General features: G+C 39.3%; 1 protein-coding gene across 2 annotated transcripts in view; it reads left to right on the plus strand.

Moving 5' to 3' along the window:
* Positions 1 to 6,491: 6,491 nt before the first annotated feature.
* MANBA (mannosidase beta) overlaps positions 6,492 to 20,183 on the plus strand; it is a 66,119-nt gene continuing 52,427 nt past the window's right edge. The window contains exons 1-4 of one of the 2 annotated variants that reach the window (XM_081332059.1): positions 6,492 to 6,833; positions 15,314 to 15,408; positions 15,969 to 16,074; positions 19,298 to 19,468. In XM_081332059.1, coding sequence (XP_081188185.1) covers positions 6,618 to 6,833; positions 15,314 to 15,408; positions 15,969 to 16,074; positions 19,298 to 19,468 — 588 coding nt within the window. In that variant the 5' untranslated portion in view covers positions 6,492 to 6,617. The remainder of the gene's footprint in view (positions 6,834 to 15,313; positions 15,409 to 15,968; positions 16,075 to 19,297; positions 19,469 to 20,183) is intronic. The other variant, XM_081332058.1, reaches the window with a different exon arrangement.

The raw sequence follows: 20,183 nt of genomic DNA on the forward strand, positions 1-20,183 counted from the left end.
TCCTTTGACTATTCTAAATACATTTCATATGGGAAAAACTATTGTGATTGGCCTATGGGGGCTGAATTTTGTATACGGTACTATATATGGTGTATGAAATCAATTGACAGTACTCTGAAAGAAACACATACTTAATAGGATTTTTGTTAGTTTTGGTTTGGTCCATTCTAAACAAGGACAATATTAGTTGGCCATCTGTTTTTAAACGGTCTCTGACAGTGGTTACAGCATGGCATGGCAGTCACATCCAATCACGTATATTTAGGATGTGTTGAAAAATTTTATCCTGAGTACCTCACAAATTGGAACAAAAATATTAGATAATTCAAATTCTAATAATTAGGATCGGAACACAAACAGAAATTGGAATTTTATGCCAAGAAAAATATGAAAAACTGCCAAGATAATCCTGCTATAAATCTAAAGCAGACTTTTTTTGTCCTGCAGATTTTAATCTTTCACTTCTTCATAAACTCTTTCCAGAAGCAGCCCAAGTCACTTCCTGTTTAATAGCAATAAACTATAACTGGTTGTGTTAGCTTTGTATTTCCATTAAAAGCACAACAGTGTTGGTATGTGCTCCTTTGATGCATTTTCCTAGATTATTACCATTGAAATTAAATGGAAAATAAAACCTTGATAATTATTGGCTTTAAAGATTATGGAAGGATTATACAGATTTTCATGGGAACTCTGAAATGTGAAAACAATTCTGATTTAACAGTATACAAACAGGGAAATCTAAACAGCTTCTTAAAATTTCAGGAATGCTGTAGTTGCACAAGTAAATTTCAGACTATTTAAGCTGGTGTTATTTCATACATGTATGAAGAATGACAGATAAAACAGTATTGGTTTACTAAATATGACATTCCTTAGTGGTATTTCAGATCAATTTACAATATAAATGAAACTGCTTAAAAATACATAAAATAATATTAAATAAAATCCAATCATTTCTTAGAATTATAAAATTAAAGTTTGTAAAACACGGTCCTGAGCTATAAGTCATTTACTTGCAGGACCATCTGCTGCCGGGAACGACTTCCCATCCCCCAGTGCGCTCACACAGAGAGGGCCTCCTCAGGGTACCATCTGCTAGACAATGTCGGCTGGCGACCCCCAGGGGGAGGGCCTTCTCTGTGGGAGCGCCAGCCCTATGGAACCAGCTCCCCCCTGAGCTTCGGATGGCCCCAGATCTCCGGTCCTTTCGCCGCGGCCTCAAAACACTCCTTTTCCATCAGGCTGACCTGGACTGACAGGGATTTTAATTATGTTTTTAATTTTTAACTTTAATTTTTAACTTATTTTAATTTTAATTTATTCTACAGGGGCCATTAATTTAATTTTCTTTTTAACTTCTGTATTATTGTATGTTATTGTTGTTAGCCGCCCTGAGTCCTTCGGGAGATAGGGCGGCATATAAGTCCCAATAAATAAATAAATGGTCTCTATGAATACAAATGTCCTTATGGGCATCAAAGAGATCATGGGGTGCATGCAAGTAAATGTCTCCAGAGCTGCTGCATAACAAGCACCACTACCAAATGCCTCTTAGCTACTTCCTATCCAATTGGCTAGGAACACTCAAAGTAAGCCTTCTGAAGATCTTGAAAGTTTGATGATATAGATTAGACTGGGGGGGGGGAAGGGGATATGTTTGTAGTCATGTTCCACCCTTGGTAAGTTTGCTGTCTGTGTCAGAATGTTTAAGGAATGAGTTATTAAAGTTTCTTTGTCCTCATAGTGTCTGGGAAGAAGACATAACGTCTTAGAGATTTTTTTTTCTGTTTTTCAGATAATTTCTTGCAAGAAACATTTGAGTAGATAAGCTTAAGAAAGCAAAGTAAAGTGCTTCTCAACGATTTGCTAAACTGAATCAACAATCACTACAGATATAGCAGCTGGATTAATATACCATGCATAATGGTGTATTAGCATAATGTCAATATGCAGTTTAAGATGTCTACATTTAGTGATCCTCCAACATTTATGGAGAGATAATTGACTGTGGCGATACTGGGCTCCAAACAAGCTACTGTGCCACCAGTTCCGCCAAATCCAGATTATTTGCAGTTGCATTTCCCTGGAGTCCTTGTTTTAGGAAACTACTGCTATACAAAGACAAGTTGGGTGAAGCAGAACATGCTCTGTAAGAACAGAATGAATATTTATTATTAGCAATCTAATAATAGGACTTGCTAAAACTCATGCCTAGAACTCATGGTTCTATGATTTCTTTCAAACTCTCAACCTTTGAATTACTGCTGTGTTGAATAGGTACATTTTCAGCAGCTTGCTTTATCACATATTTTGAATTGAGCAAGTTTGGCTCTGTTTCCCTATTGCAAGGGAGTTGGATGCTTAACATGGATAAATAAGTCCACATAAACAGGTTGCCTTATTTTTCATTTTATATGTTTACTAATAAAAAATAAGAAGCAAGCAGAAGCTTAAAGTGTCTTAAAGGAAAATGCAGACAGTACCTTTGCTGCTGTTCACAGCAATAATTTTGGGTGACAGTCTATTTGCAAAAAACGTGTGTTCTAATGTCCAATGGACATGATTTGGGTTGAAACCTTTTGAGCACAAGCTACCTAATATTAGATATTTTGAAAACTTGTTGCATGTTTTCGTGGCCTCTGATTTGTTTATATAAATATAAATAATAGCAAATGACTTCAATGTTTGTTTTTCCCTATAAATTAATGCAACAAAGTTGTAAAATACAATAGCAAAACAAACAGAAGTACAAAAAGAAAAGCTAGTAGGATAGTCTTTTGATTGTGGCAAGCAAAACACTAAATAAATGTAATAGAGTATGATATAAAGCCTACTCAATGCTTTCAGTTCAAAAAGAGTAATTGTTAGAAATAAAAATGAACAGAGCAAAGTACCATATAGTCTATGCTGTTTGCCCCAATCAGCCAAGTGCTTCCTGGGATGGTAACAGCACTGATGTTTTCAGAACTGATATTTGGTGACACTTCATCTCTGAACACTGAGATTTCATGTATAGTAATCGATCCATTTACTTCCTATTCTCTGTATATTTGCTGAATCCCAAATTGTCTAACCATCAAGCCCTTTTGTGGTCAATTAACAACATCATGTCTTTTGGAAAGTATTTTCCTGAAAGTATTTTCTTATCCTAGAAAATTCCTTTTTTTTTCTTGGAACTGAGTAACATATCACTATTACCCTTCTGGAAATAATTTATAATTGTGATATTGCTTATGTTCTCTGTTTAACTAAATAAATGTATTTTAGAAGTTCAGATTTTAATCTGTTTATCTAATACATGCTGGAAAACCAGCAGATGTGGTCTGTGCAATCATAGTTCCAACCCTCTCAGAGCGTGTAAATGTGGAAATAAGTAAATGTGAGGTTACAAAAGGGTTTTGGAAAAATATTTTTCAATCACAACAACCAAATTAATCTTAATCAGAATCAGGAAAACCAACTAAGGAACAGATTAAATCCTTGAGCCAATGGTTTTGACTTGTTTAACAGATAGCAGTCTAAAAATATCTGAAAAGATATCATTAGAAAGTTAGAGACTTGAAGTATTCTATGCAGGACATGGAATAATGGATCTGAGTTTCAGGAATGTAGAGCAGGCATGTCAAACTGCCGGCCCACGGGCCGGATGCGTCACACCAAAACCATGCCTATCCCATTGCTTGCAATGGGGAAAAAGTCACGTGACGTCGTGAGTTTGACATGCCTGATGTAGAGTCTGATTAAATGTTATTAAAACAAAGTAACAGTAAAGCAAATTACTTTAACAGTAAAGTCATTTACTGATGACTCAACTGGAAAAAGGTTCCTTTTCACAGTGTATTTTCAGGCAAAGGCTAGATAACTATCTCTCTGGGAATCCTTGACTTTGAATCATTTAGGCTGGAGCCAGTGGTCTAAATGGCATCTTTGAACTTCATAATTCTATAGATTAGAGGCATGGTAAAAGAATAGAGCTTGCAAGGCAGATAAATGCATTAGGGGTGTCTGCTTTTGACATAAGAAGATTCTCTTCCTGACAATATCTGTTCAGACACCGGTATCCAACAAATTGTAGCAAACATTAAATAGAAGAAGAGGGAACTACACTTCCCCAATTGCTAATATAGCTGACTGCATCTTAACCCTTGGGCTATGCTAGCTGGCACTGCTGAGAGTTGTAGTTTAGTAACATTTGAAGAAATACATTCCCCCCTATTTTTGCTCTATTCATTACTAACTGAAAATAGACATATCTCCAAATCCAGATGGAAGTTATCCAAGAATTTATAAACATAAAATTGCAGATCTTCTGACAAAAATATGCAACATGCCTCTAGGAATGAACTCCATGTTAGAGGAAAAGAGCCAATGGAATATTATGCTCTCAAAACAGAAGTTCAGGAGGTTTATTTGATTATTTATTTCCCCTTTATTACTTTTACAAATAACTCAAGGCGGCAAACATGTCCAACATATCCTCCTCCTCCTCCTCCTATTTTGCCCAGAACAACAATCTTGTAAAGTGGGTTGGGTTGAGAGAGAATGACTGGCCCCAAATCACCCAGCTGGCTTTCATGGCTAAGGGTCCACCAAAGATGATAAGCAAATCAAAGCTGTCTCAATACCCTGGCCTGAAATGCAACTGGAATGGGTTCAGGTAATCTGTTTCCTCCAAGATACAGTGTAACCGCTGTCTGATTACCTTTCTAACAATCTTCCCCACCAACAGAAAGTTGGAGACTAGACAGTAACTGTCCATGATGGGAAAGTACCTGCCTCCTTCAAGGCACCTCCCCTCTGAAAGAGGCTGACACCATTGCACAGCCCCACTCATTGGTTTTCTCTCAGTCCATCTTGACCACCAAGGAGGGTCCTGAAATTAAACAAAAAGATGACTGAACTCACAGATAATAATAATAATAATAATAATAATAATAATAATAATAATAATAATAATAATAATAATAATAATGATAATAATAATATGGAAGGGACCTTGGAGGTCATCTAGTCCAACCCCCTGCTAAGGCAGGAAACCCTATACCATTTCAGACAAATGGCTGTCCAGTCTCTTCTTAAAAACTTCGTGTTGGAGCATTCACCACTTCTGGAGGCAGGTTGTTCCACTGGTTAATTGTTCTAACTGTCAGGAAATTTCTCCTTAGTTCTAGGTTGCTTCTCTCCTTAACTAGTTTCCATCCGTTGCTTCTTGTCCTGCTCTCAGGTGCTCTGGAGAACAGCCTGGCTCCCTCTTCTTTGTGGCAACCCCTGAGATTGAAGGACCTTGTCACTGGGAGTTATAGAATCAAATTGGTAATTAAAAAGTGAAAAAGTAATCTATATGCCGTGAAATTCCAGTAATGAGCTACATTCCAATTGTCTGGAAAGTGAGAAGTGCACAACTCCTTTTATTCAGTAGAACTACCAGCAATATATATTACAGTGGAAGGATTACAAACTCAGGATAGGAAAAAGCCTAAGGATGGCAAAAAATCTTGAATGAAAATTCCTGAAGCACCACTCCCATCAAATAAAGAAATGGAGTAGGCGAGGGAAGTGGCGCCAAAGCAGTAGCTTAAGTTTACAGGGTGTTCACAAAAGACATTGCAGTGGATAGGAGACTGAAATCCCCAAGTCTTCCTCTTCTCCTCCCACTCCCCGCTCCAAGACATTCTCTGAACCAGAAACGCCTCAATCCAGTTCTTAGGGCCAGGGGTCTTGAAACTCGGCCCTTTTATGACTCATGGACTTCAACTCCCAGAATTCCTCAGCCAGGCATGCTGGCTGAGGAATTCTGGGAGTTGAAGTCCATGAATCATAAAAGGGCCGAGTTTCAAGACCCCTGTCTTAAGCAGTATCCCAAGTGTAACAAATCAGCGTTCTGTTTACCCGAGGATAAATAACGTGAGAACGCAGCCTGGAGGCGATTTCCCGACCTGACTAATGCAACCTTAACGCCGGCGGGAGCGCGGGGGTGAGAGGAGGTGATTTTTTTAAAAAAAACACACAAACACGAGTCTCTTTGCCGACCCGCAAGAGGGAACTTGGAAGGGGAATGCCCGAGAATAAAGTTTCCAAGTTGCGGGGCCGCGGGAACAGCACCGCCGCCGCCGCCTTTTGCCATTCTCAGAAAGGCGCTGCCACCGTCTCGAAGCATCGCCAACATCTAGAGCAGGGGTCTTCAAACTTGGCCCTCCTTTTATGACTTGTGGACTTCAACTCCCAGAATTCCTCAGCCAGGCACGCTGGCTGAGGAATTCTGGGAGTTGAAGTCCACAAGTCATAAAAGGGCCAAGTTTGAAGACCCCTGATCTAGAGGGGATCACGCGCCTAGCCGCCTCGCTCTGCTTCTTTCCCCCCAAGTTCCGACGGCGTTTCGCGGACGCGAGAAGCGAGAAAGCGCCCAGCCTTCTGTTTACAGCGTCCGGAGGCGTGGAAGACGCGCGCAGGCGTATTTCTTTCCTCCTCTGCGCGGAGGCCAAAGGCGCCCGAGAGTTTTCGCTTTTCCGGGCGAGTTCGCTCTGCCGCCGTCGATCCTTTTCCCCCCGCCCTCCTCTTCATCTGCCAGCCGGTCTCTTGCCCGGGTTCAACTTCTTCTGTTGGCAGAGCCGAGGATGCAGAGCGGGGCTCGTCTGCTTGGGGTGGCGGTTCTGCTCGCCGTGTGCGGGAGCGGCTTCCCGCTCGGTTCCAGTTCGCCCAGACCCGGAGGAGCAGCTGTGCACAGCCTGAAGGGCAGCTGGCGGGTGAACAACGCGAACGGCTCGCTGGCTCTGAAAGGCGAGGTCCCGGGCTGCGTGCACACCGCCTTGTTCCGAGCGGGTCTCATCCAGGTATTGTGACGGCAGGCCGGCTTGCGCGCATTGGAGAGCAGGTGGTGGGCGGCAGGCGTCTCGCGAGCCCAGATGGGGGAGGAGCGGTGTGTGTGTGTGTGTTAACTGTGGTTATCCCGCGACAATTGAGTCTACTATTAGAGTGGTAAATTCGGGCTGAATTGTCCCTGAGGGAAGCTCTTGGATTTGAGTGGGATGGTATAAGGCAGGGGTAGGCAACCTCGGCTCTTTTATGACTCATGGACTTCAACTCCCAGAATTCCTGAGTCAGCTATGCTGACTCAGGAATTCTGGGAGTTGAAGTCCATGAGTCATAAAAGAGCCGAGGTTGCCTACCCCTGGTATAAGGCTCCCGCCTTTAGCGGGGGTGTGGGGGGGGGGGTTAGACTAGATCCCTAGAAGATCTCCCAAGTCCCTGCCAGCTCTATGATTCTATGACTCAGAAGTTGCCAAATGAAAGCTGTTTCAACATCTGTACCAAAAACAATGAAATAAAAAAAAAAGATTGCGTTTTTTTCTCAGGGTTAAGCCGGTTTCTCTGAGCCCAATCCGATGTTCTGGCAGTAAGATGGATAAAGAACACCTACTAAAGTATTCTGGAGCTTTGTGTTTGCTTGTTTCGTTGGTGACTTAAGTTGCTCCCCTGATGTGCTCATCTTTCTGCAGGCGCTGTGTATTTTTGGATTTGATGGGATTTGCAGCACCAGCCACTGCATTCAGTTCTTCCAGTTCTTCCAGCTCAGGATTAATTGATTTTTGTGTGCAGGTCCATTATTTGTGGCTGTTATGATATCTGTTTTAGTTTCAAATGGGGCTGTGGCTTTCTAATATTGAGCTGTTTAAGAAAGGGACATATTCACACATAACACTAAGTCAGCAATAAGCAATCTATTCCTTGGTTCATAATGTGTTATCATGAAAGGCTTTTGAGGACTATCATGCATAAGCCATGGAAAAATGACACCATGACATATATAGTCTCCATTGAGGTCTGTTGGATCTCAACATTGAATAATAGTTAATTTAAAAAATAGCCAAATTCTCAAGAGATGTCAAGCCACAACTGAAAAATCCTGTATGATTTGGCAGTCTCCTGATAAGTTAATCATTTAAAAACTTTTATTTTTATTTTGATACCAGAACAGAAAATACTTGCTACTATATATACCGATTACTAGTGGTCCTGAAATCAGAGATAAAGATCAGAGGTAAAGATCCATTGTGCTAAAGAAATTAGTTTGTTTAATTTTAGCATGATATGAACCTACCAGCTATAATTTATCCATTCAAGTCAATATGGCTTATTCAACAAACTTCTCTAAAACAAAATCTGACATTTATTTTTACTTTGATTTTTCATTCCCTTCATTCTTGATGTTCGATGGTTTTTGTAGCCAAGATCACATAGTTTATAGAAAGAAAATTTAATCAAACCAGGCTGAGGGGCCTTTAGATTCCCAAAATCCTAGTGAGGACTGAACATTGGTGGCTGGGAATTGAAAGAAATTGAAATCCATAAACATGGAAAATGCCAACAGTGTATTGCAGAAAAATTGTGGAGAAAGGCATGGATCTGAAAGGGGTACGCCATGTGGCAACCTAGTTCCCCCCTTTTCTTAAAATGGAAATGAATGCCCAGATGGATGTATCATTTAACTAACGAGCATCAGGCAGTAGTTGCACATGATTTGTGAATGTGTATATCATACAGCCTCAAATATAATTAAGTGGAATCCATTACAGTGATGCCTTAAAAAACAAGAAAGATTCTTATACTCTATTTCAGGGGTGTCAAACTCGCCGTGTCACGTGACGTGTTGCAATGTATTGGGACTTTTTTCCCCTTGCCGGAGCTGGGGTGGGCGTGGCTTCCATGTGACGCATCCGGCCCATGGGCCGGCAGATTGACACCCCTGCTCTATTTTATGGAACTGTTCCTTATAAACGACACATCAAAGTTAAGGGCAAAATTACCAAATAAAAAAAATGAAGTTGTTTCAGTCCTGTTGAAAAAAGTAAGAACTACACAACAAAGGGAGCTATATAATGATCACTTTAATCAAATTAACAATCATGCATCCTCATTTGTTTCAATGAAGTTGTGTAGGGAAGGAAGTGCTGTAATCAGAAGCAAACTGGAAGCAAGTTAAAGATCAGGAATTCAGGTTTAAGCTTCATTGAGTAAGTTGCCAGAAAGGAAAGCATCTGCAGAAAAATAGTGGCCAGCTGGCTGGACTTGTAGGAAATGTGTTCTATAACATGGACACCATGTAAATGTGTACATGAAACAACATGGGTTTATTGAGTCATCTGCTTTGTTTTCCCCTTTTCAGTGGAGATGTTTTCTTAATACTTTAATGGTTACCTTTCTCATTATGTGGAAATCCTATTTGGAAAAGATGTGTTTTGTAGCCAAACACATCTGGAATATGCAAGTACAGGGAAGCCTGCGTTTATGGTGGTTTTTTAATTTTTAGCCATTTGGTTACATAGTATTATGTGATAATATTGTATTTTTTATCTGATCATTTTTAAAATAATTGCTGTCTTTACTTGCATGGTATATGTAAAACAGCTCTGTTTCGATACAACTACATGTATTACAACTCTAGTTCTTAGTAGATTATGAGCTTCTTTAAAATGGAAGAATTAAAGAAAAAGTTACCAATAGTCCCCAACATTTGACTGTAATGGAACCTGCCCATTATGTAATGGAGCTGACTTAATTTTATGACTTTTATGCAGTGGTCATAAGCAAGAGTGGCAATTGTTAAGCAAACCAATGATTTGCTCTGGGTACAATTTTGCTGAAAACCAGAAGTGTCCATTTCTGGCAAAATGGTTAGGTGACCACAGGATGCTGCAAATGGCTGTAAAGGCAGCTGTTGCTGAGCACTCAAAGTTTGGTCTTGTGATTGTGGAAGAGGCCCAACCAGATTTTGAGTTTGGGTCATAAGCCCCCTTTTTGAGTCAGTTGTAAGTGCAAACAGTCAATAAGTGATTGGCATAAGTCGATGACTACCTGTATTCAATATTTGTCTAGGAAAATCTGGTTGCTATTGTGGAAAGACACCCCCTTCAGAGAAGGAAATATTAAAAGGGCAGAAAAATATATTTCCTCAAAGGATCTTAAAGAGGCAGAAAAGCATGTCCAGATTTTTTTTCCTTAATAGCCCCAAGTCTTCCTTCCCCAAGCAGAAACCAGCTCTGTAGAAATGCAGATGATAATATTCTCAGAAAGACTGAGCCAGGAAACTGGGATTAGGAAGAAAGATCCCTATAATCAACACCAAAAATCTAAGAGCCATCAGCCACAGCTCCAGGGAAGCAGGATATGACCTTTGAAATATAATAGGATTAACCCACCACCATCAGAATACCAGAAAGGCACACTCAGACTCAGGTCAAAGTGCATGCCACAGGAACAACTCCAAACAAAAGGCTCAAGAAGGTATAAAAACCCACTCCCTACATGTGCTTACTCTCTTTTCTTCCAGAGCCATCTTCCTGTCTGGCTCTCCTCTTCAATAAACTTGAAGACTTTTCCTTCAACACTATCCTTGTTTCTAAGTGCAGGTTTTTATTTGTTTTAATGATCTAATACCTGTAATATATAAGCTCACAACAGAAATCTAAAATCAAGTCCAGCTTCATTGTCTACTTTTGTTGTGAAGCCTGCAGCGCTGATTTTGAATTTACTTTGGAGGAGACAGGTATAGAGTTGCCTTCTAAATAAGTATGGCTTCATTTGAGCATAGCGGTAGGGATTAGGATCCAAATACAAGCCCGGGATTTTAATAGGAAATAAACAGACGGATCTTTTAAAAATAATGATTTTCCACAAATTCATCCAATGATTTCTTCTTGATGCATTGTGGCAGTTGGTATCCTATTGTACAAATGATTAAAAGTATGCTGAGATACTTTATTAGGTGCTGCTAAGCATTTCATCAAGGCTATGAAGCTGTTCAAGGATAGTGGAATGAATGACTCATATTTCAAGGCTAGTTGTTGTGTAGGGAACGTAGTTCAGGATTTGAAGTCTGTTTCTGAGAAAGGGTTAGGCAGCAATTCAGTTGAGAGCTGGACACTTGTATTAAGTGCTCTCAGCAGTTTCCATGTGAATATACTGCAGTGAGCATTTCTGCCTTTTCTTTTGATTCCCGAGACCCAGCTGTGAGCGCTGAATTCTCTCTATTTGCATTGAAAACATGTTCTGAAATAGCTACCAACTTTTTTTGCCAAGAAAAACCTCACAGTGACTGTCTAAGTGTGTTAAATTAAGTATGTGCATAAGTGTGTATAAATTCATGCCTGTGTGTATCTATTTGAATTAATTCTACCACTGTCTGCATGTGACTGAATTATGCAGATTATAGAAGTTATTTTACACTCAATTTTCATTTGATGGTATAATATGCAGTTGAACTTTAAGTGACTTTTTTTCTTGCTATATCTAGCAAAGAATAAAAATTACAAATCAACTGCGGATAAAGGCAAAACAGAAACTGATGCTGAAGTATGTATCAGATTTACATAATTTGCTACATTTCCATGAATTAGTCCATCAAGAAAAGTAGTTGTTTAAGACTCATCTGTATTATATGTTCTAATAGTTCTTGGCTACAGGGACCAATACTGTTTGTCAGGGCTCAGCAAATTGGGCAAACTTTAGAGAAACTGGCCTTCTGGCAGTTTATACTCAGTTGCAAATCCATCTCATGTAAAACTGCAGCTTGGATGTAATTATTAGTAAAGATTAATTAATTAAATAACTAAATCAAAAAGTATATTTTTCTGCTTATCCATTAATGGATTTTTCCTTTTAAACTCTTTTTCTATAGAAGTTCTTAAAAAACCAACATGCGTTATTTCAAAATACTTCCTTCTCTTTTCAGGTGAAACCTAAAGGGATACATTGTGCACTGTTGATAAACAGAACTAACATCTTTATCCTTCAACACATTTAATTGCTCTCCTTTTTTAGCCTGATGTTTGTAAAATCTAATCCAACACTTCCTTTCCTGTTTACATTTTTTTCCAAAGCCAAATGGCCCAAGGAATTTGGGAAATACATATGTGCTATATATTTTTTTAAAAAGGATGTTTCTATCTTGAAAATTATGTTATACAAGATAAGACATAAGTGGTGGTTTAGAGGTTATAAAGACCTGCTATTGTCAGCACATCCTTGGTTTGAAAGCCATCATGCCCAAGGCAAAGTTCAAAAAGTCAGTCAGGAAGAAAACAATGGATTTAAGCAAGGAACTGCACCATCCTTCTGCTCAGAGTGGCTTCATTCTAGTTTTCAATAACCATTTTTATGTAGCTACTTCATGTTGTATGAGAAACTTCAACCCAGTTAAACTGTATGATATTGGAGGGCTGAGGTTTACTTCTGAGTCCTTAGGTCTAGATAGAGCAACAATTTCCATTTTATATTTTCATATAACAGCCTTGCAACCAAATGTAGGTTAGTTTGCTCTATTTTGATCCCCATAGCTACCTATGGTTATGAAGTTTGGACCTTAAAAAAAGCAAGACAGGAAGAAAATCAACTCATTTGAGCTGTGGTGCTGAAGAAGGCTCCAGCGTATTTCTTGGACAGCAAAGGTGACTAACAAGCAAGTACTGGAGTGCCTAAAACCAGACATGTCACTGGAAGGCATAATCACGAAATTGCATCTCACTTACTTTGGCCATTTCATGTGGGGGAATTCACTGCAGAACGCAATTATTTTTGGAAGAGTTAGTTGTAAAAGGAAACCAGGCCGTCAAAGAACACAGTGGCTGGACACCATCAAAACTGACACCAGCCAGAGCATATAAAAACTCAAAGAAATAGTGCAAGATTGGAAGATGTGGAGACAGCTGGCCTATAGTATCACCAAGAGTCAGACTTAACTGAATGGATAACATCATTATAGTTTCATGCACATAATGTTGCTTGATGACTTCATACAGGTGACCAGAATTACTGTGGAATAAGCCAGTTGATCAGTGTTATCCCACAAGAACAGACCTTAATTAGATCTATCTAGTCCAGCACTGCTTCCATGGTGACCATAAAACTGTCTATGGGATATCTATGAGATGGACAAGGGAACAATGGATTTCTATTATTTTGTAGAAACTAGTATCAGTACACATTCTGCCTTTGATGTTGGAGATATTATTAAAAGTCTTGGGGGTTGCTTTTCATCTGAATTTATCTGATCCTCTCTTAAAATCATAGTTGCATCTTACAGCAGCAAATTCCATATGTCATATAAGAGATTGGTTTTGTCTGCCCAGAATCTCTTACTGTTCAACTTTGTTGAATATCCTCACATTCTAAAGTTAAGGGAAAATGAGATAAAAACCCCTCCCTACTCACTTTTCTCCCACAGCATCAATTTTATGCACCTCAACCATGTTTTTTCCTGCTTGCAATTTTTTTCTTAGCAAAATATGGCTCAAATATTATTCCCTTTTCTACTGTAGGCACTTGATCATTCTGATTGGCCTTGTTTTGGTACCATTACAAGCAATTCTGCATTTTTGAAACTTCACCAAAGCTGAATATTAAATAGAACAGATATTTTCCCTACATAGTAGGTGGCATATGTTTAATGATCTAGTCTATGCCTGTGGCTACAAACTACATAGCACAGATACATTCATTTCTGTTTGTTGTCTGAGTTGACATTGTAGTGTATTAGCAAGCTAAGTTATCTGCTTATAAAAAGGTTGGAAATTACTTCTATAAATTATCCTTTTCTTCATAGTAGGTGGCTTATCTTTCTGATTATTCAACCAATGTTGGGTTGACTCTTCTGGTTATGCTGAGACCTGCCAGCACAAGTTACAGCTGCTTCCTTCCCAGTGATGTTACACAGACTGATACCTTCTGTGAATGTATAGTATCTGATCCTGCAGAGAAGTCATGTGAACATTCTTTAAAAACAGTAATGCTGGGCAGCTTTCAAAGTTTGAAGGGGAAAAAGACATAGGTGCATTCACACACTGTACAGTATCAGGAGTTGGCTCCTCTTAAACCAAATGTGTAGAAGACACAGGATTTTTAAGGAGTTGCTGATGAAGGTTACATGAGCTCCCGTGTGTGCTTTAAATCAGTTTCCTCTGCAGATGTGAATCATTACGTAAGTGGAACCTATAACAAATTATCGGCCTTCCAAATCTTCTTTCTCTCTTTGTAGTTAGGACATAGAACTGCCCCTTCTCCCCAATTTTTCTCCTCATTTATCAGATTAACATACTATGTCTATTAAGCAGGTGTGCTATCTCTACTATCGCCAATTCCCTGATGCTAATGTTTGATTACCTTGATTACCTACGTTCTTATGCCTACATTAGAGCACATGTTTGGAGACTTATTTGTTATATCATTATTATTGGAGTTGGATGCAGTCTGCTTATTCTCTGTTTTCATCACATTTATCAATATTTTGCTGGTTGATTTGGGTGGATGGAAAGTTTCCCCCATGAAAATTGCTGATTCTGTGATTCAAAACAACCTTGACCACATTTGATAGCTACAGCATGTTGCTTTTTCTGAGTTAAAACTGAAGGAAGTACTTCGTTTGTAACACTCCTGCAACTTATAAATGTACAAGGTGATTTAGAACTGGGCTTGCATATTAAATTGAGATGAATTAAAAATGTTCATGGAAGGAAGCGTCATTCCAATTCTTGGCTCTATCCTGTGCAATTCAAGTAAACAGCTGTGGAAGCGCAGTGGTTAGAATGCAGTAATGCAGTAAAATGCAGTAACCTTAATCTTAATTATGGTTTGTTGACATTATCAACTTAAAAAGGTTTGGAGTTGGCATGTTTCAGCAAATCTATGTCCTTCGGATTAAAGTTGTCTTAATTACCAATCTTTGGTTTTGCCTGGGAACAAGGAGAGTTTTAATGCAACAAATTACCGCATCTCTTAGCAAAGTCAATTTCAGTCCCAAATGCCATTGTAACTTAAGGACTGCCTGTAACCATAAATTATTGTTTGTCATTGATTTGTAGTCACTGTATCTAATATAACCCATGGATAGATTTTCTTGGAAAAGTCAAATTAAAAACAGTGTTCATTTCTATTCTGGTTTTCGTGTTTGCATTTTCATTCTGTTTTACCATGTCTGTTCTCTGATTGTGGGATTTTACTGGTTTACATACTGTTTATTTTGCCTTGTTATTTAGCATTAGTATTTTATTTTTACTTTATTTTTATAGTATTGTCCACTACTTTGGGGAGAAATAAATAAATTATAATGTTGTGAAATGTCTTAATCCAATGAATCAACTGGATGTGAAGCCTCTCTTTTATTTACCAACAGGTATGAGCGAAAGAAATCAGGCATTAAAGTTAATAGCTGTTTGTAATTTCTGATGCCAATATCATTTAAAATGTCTTTATATAATTTATTTCATCACTCAATTTTAAGCTTTTGTTTGTTTCTTTGTTTCATGTGGCTGGTTTGTAGGATCCTTACTATAGATTTAATGATCTGGCCTACAGATGGATCTCCTTGGATAACTGGACATATAGCAGAACATTCAAAGCTCCTTTTAATATCAGGTATGTGATAAAATTGAATTTAAGATTACTAAGGTTTGTATGCATTTATTTAAGAATAAACCCCCCTGAATACAGCAGTACACACCTTTGAACAAGAGAATTGTTGATCCAGGAGCATCATCATAACAACAACAATAACGATGATGATGATGTTGGAAGGGATCTTGGAGGTCATCTAGTCCAACCCCCTGCTCAGGCAGGAAACCCTATACTATTTCAGACAAATGGCTGTCCAGTCTATTCTTAAAAACCTCCATTGTTGGAGCATTCACAGCTTCTGGAGGCAGGTTGTTCCACTGATTAATTGTTTTAACTGTCAGAAAATTTCTCCTTAGTTCTAGGTTGCTTCTCTCCTTGGTTAGTTTCCATCCATTGCTTCTTGTCCTGCCTTCAGGTGCTTTGGAGAATAGCTTGACTCCCTCTTCTTTGTGGCAACCTAACCTATTTCACAGACTTGTTGTAATGATAGAATTTGGGAGTGGAGTTAGAATTGTAAAGAAGGAATGTAAATATAATGAATAAAATAATTCAAAATTCTGTTTTTGTTATCTTTCCTGCAGCACGTGGCAAAAAGTGACTTTGGCTTTTGATGGGGTAGATACAGTAGCAGAGATAGTGGTCAATAACATAACCGTTGGAAAGACGGATAATATGTTCCAGAAATATGTGAGTGTCTTTTTTTTGTGTTTCGTTAAAGTTAAAGAAGAGAACAAAAATAAACACATCTCAAATTCAGGACATTTCAAATGTTACCAATTTATTGAACTATATAGTTTAACTCAAATAAGATAACTCTCAATGCAGTGTGTAATATATTACAGTTGTCCGAAAGAGGTTTCTATGACTGAGAAAAGAATATATACATTTTATGTGTTTTGCCTCTTCAGATCTCAGTTTGAACTCTTGCTGGTGCTTTGCAGTGAGAGATCCTGCACATTGACATATACAAGTAGTTCTTAGCCTTGAACATCACTTACGACCATTCGAACTTATGATGGACTTAAAGCAAACTTATATACTTTACAATCCAGATTCAAAGTTCCAATGCCCCCCCCACCCCATAGGCATGTGTTCACATTTTGACCTGCATTTATAGCTCGTTTCAGCATCCCACAGTCACGTGACAGTGATTTATGATTTTTTTTTGCTGGAAACTGGCATTTACTTCCAGTTTTTTGGAGAAAAAAAAACACATTGCAGACAATGAGTTCACTCAACAGCTGCAGTATTCACATTCTGACTATTGTGTTTGCTTAACAAACATTGCAAAAAAGGTTGTAAAATTGGATGTGGTCACCCACTTAATGATTGGTTAATGTATTAAAATAAACAAGTAAAAATACATTTTCCCCCCAACCAACTTTGTGAACCCCTGAAATTCAGCCACAGATCCTGAGGTATTCATGGACTCCAGATTAAGAGCCCCTGGATTGAAGGAACTGTAAGGTTAAGCCAAAGATGATAATGCTAAAAGGAGATATGATATCGGTTTTCTAATATCTGAAGGACTGTCCTAGGAAAGAGGGTGTGAATTTATTCTCTGTAACTTCTGAGGGTATGACAAAACCTAGGAGGCTGAAGCTTTCAGACTAAATCTTGAAATATGGAAGAATTTCCTGACCATGAGAGCTATTAAGTCAAAGAACAGCCTGCCTCCTGGATCTGTAGGTGATCCGTCACTGATGGTTATCAAACAAATGGTTGTCCAACCATTTGTCTGGTAGAGTCTGAGGATTCCTGCCTAGCCAAGGTATTGGGCCAGAAGATTTCCACAGGCCCTTCTATTATTTTATGCATTGAAAAATCCATCAAAGAAGTCAAAAGTGCTTTATTCTCATAAATCTTTGGGGATAGACCATTGTAATTTGTTCCCCACTCCTATAGACAGGAGTGATAGTCAAACTAAATTGTATTTAGAATAGATACAATTCCATAGAAAAGGAAAAACATGCACAGCTCCATCCACTGTTTTTTTTTATTGAAAAGTTTTACAGTACATTTTATTTTTACCACAACAAAACAAAACCCCTCCCAGCCCCCTCCCCTCTTCCCAACCCTCCCCAACACCTCCCTCCCTCCCCCTCCCCCCTCCCCGACTTCCCAGAGCTAAATACAAGGTATAAAAATACAAACAATCCTAGTCTACCATATGCAAACAACAATAAACTATTAAATCTATCGCACTTTAACTCTTATAAAATAACTACAAGCCATATAAATATCACATCAGTACTTATTCAAATGCTAAGTGAAACTTTTTAGTCCCATATTTATTCTGAATATAGTCAATCCATTTTTTCCACTCCACAATATATCTCTGTTGCGAATGGTCTTTCAAATACGCTGAGATCTTTGCCATTTCCGCCAGGTTGGAAACTTTTAAAGTCCATTCTTCTATAGTCGGCAGTTCTTCCTTCTTCCAATATTGCCCTACTAAAAGTCTTGCTGCCGTAATTAAGTTCAACATCAACTTAATGTCCACAACAGTAGTGTCAGTAGTAATGCCCAGTAAAAACAATTGCGGACAAAACTTTATCCTTTTCTTAAATATCTTCTGCATATTCCACCAAATTTTAATCCAAAATGCTTTAACCTTTTTACAGGTCCACCATATATGAAAATACGTTGCATCTTCACCACCACACCTCCAACATTTAGGCTGGCAGTTCGGATACATACTTGCTAATTTTTTAGGATCTAAATGCCACCTATAACATCCACTGGTTTTCTGTCTAACTGCTCAGAAGCAAAAAATAACATGACCATTTTGCCTGCAAGGTACCTGATATACTGAGAAAGCCTTCTAGTTGTTGTACAGGTCACGAAGTCTTGAACTGGTCAATTTGAGTCCCCAGAATGCACATTGAAACCCAAATGAAGAGGGATGACATTTCAACACCACACTAGAGATCATCTCTACCAGTTCAAACAGAAAGGCTACTGGACAACAAAGTGGTTAGTATGCCAGTAGCACCCTGTTCTATCCCTTCAACCCAGGATTAAATACAAGCCCTTATACTGTATCTAGATTGCAAAATGAGTAGTTTCCTGGTGATGGGAATAGAATTTCTGTATATGGATGCAAGTCTACAAACACACCCAACCTATTTACGTTGTATTTGGACATATTTAATTGATTAAATCTGGGCCACTTACATTTCTCATCCAAATCTCCATCAGACAAATTAGGTTAGTGGCCTGTTCATCCACACTTGTCATCATAGGTCATAAATAGTAGATTAGAAAGGATCTAAGAGGCAATCTTGTCCAACCCTGTCCACAATGTAGGATTCACTATAAGCATCTCCCTCTCCAGATTAACGACTGTCCAGATGTTTTATTGCAGATTAATTTGATGTTCCACAACAACATCATGAAATGAGTAAGTCAGTCAATGACTATCTGGGTCATCAATAAGATGGGGTAACCCAGCGCTAGGAACAGCTCTTAAGTGCCCTATCTCTTGTGTTTGAACAGTATAATAAGAGCATAGAAATGGGAGCACAAGGCATCTGTGAGTCAAAAAACCTCTCATTACCTTCTTTAAACCAGCTCTGCAGATAGCTTAGCATTGCTTGAAAAGCACTTCTTCTGGTAATATCACCGTAAAATCAGCAGCTAATGAAGCTGTTGTTGCTATTATCCAGAAGGTTTGCTATGCTCGGTGCAGAAAAATCTTTCCTTGAAGTTCCTTTCCCTTGGAGAAATGTGAAGATAATCATACAGCAAATCATGTATATTTCTTAAAAGTGCCCACATACCTGGTATACATTTATGAACAGAAGAATCCTAGTACACATAATGGAACCAATATACAGATGATTCTGTGCACCAGAGTAATGAATTAATCTGTCTATAATCAACCTTCTGTCTTTGTTGGTCTACATAGAAATTTGATGTTACTCATGTGATCAAGGAGATCAACACAGTTCAAGTCCAGTTTTTGTCTGCTATTTTGTATGCTGCACAACAAAATAAAAATCACCAAGCATACAAAGTGCCTCCAGAATGTCCTCCACCTGTGCAAAAAGGAGAATGTCATGTGAATTTCATCCGAAAGGTAATACTGCTGTGTGCATGTTGGTTATAATAATGATCAGAGAAAATGAACGCTACAATTGTCCTTGTTTGGTAACTGAACATCACTTACCATATATACTTGAGTATAAGCCGAATTTTTCAGCCCACTTTTTGGGCTGAAAAACTCCACTTCGGCTTATACTCCAGTCAACAAAAAATATTTTTACCGAGGACTTGTGTGCGGCCGAGGCTTCGGTGCTTCCCTCCAGAGGAAGAAGGCGCTGGATGCGGCCGGCTCTGCGGGGAAGGGGGAGCGGCGGCGGGGGCGACGGAAAAGCCGCAAAAACGGTAGGAGAGATGCTGACTGGCGGCGGCCTCGGAGGAGGCGGAGGGGGAGGAGGGAGGGAAGGATGACCGGGCGGGGGAGGGGGGGGTGAGCCAGAAGGAAAAGGGAAAGTCATCCCGCAGAGCGGTTGCGAAAAGAGGGAGGAGATAAGCCAGCCCGGTACCTGGATCCGCTTCCTGTGTCTCCTCCGCTCTGCCATGATGTCCCCGTTTTGGTCTCCTGGTGACGGGGCTGAGCCGGAAAAGGGGGAGGGGGAGACCGAGGGAGGGAGGAAAGAAGAGAGAGAGAGAGAGACGAGCCAGCGTCAGCCAGCGGGCTCACGCGGGGCAGCAAGCCATTACAAGCCCTTGGGGAGGCAGCGCAGTCTGGCCGCTGGGCTTCCTTTCCCTCTTGTCCGCATCGCTGCAAG

Source organism: Vipera berus, assembly GCF_964194415.1.
Source record: "Vipera berus genome assembly, chromosome: 7".
In the NCBI taxonomy this organism is placed as follows: domain Eukaryota; kingdom Metazoa; phylum Chordata; class Lepidosauria; order Squamata; family Viperidae; genus Vipera; species Vipera berus.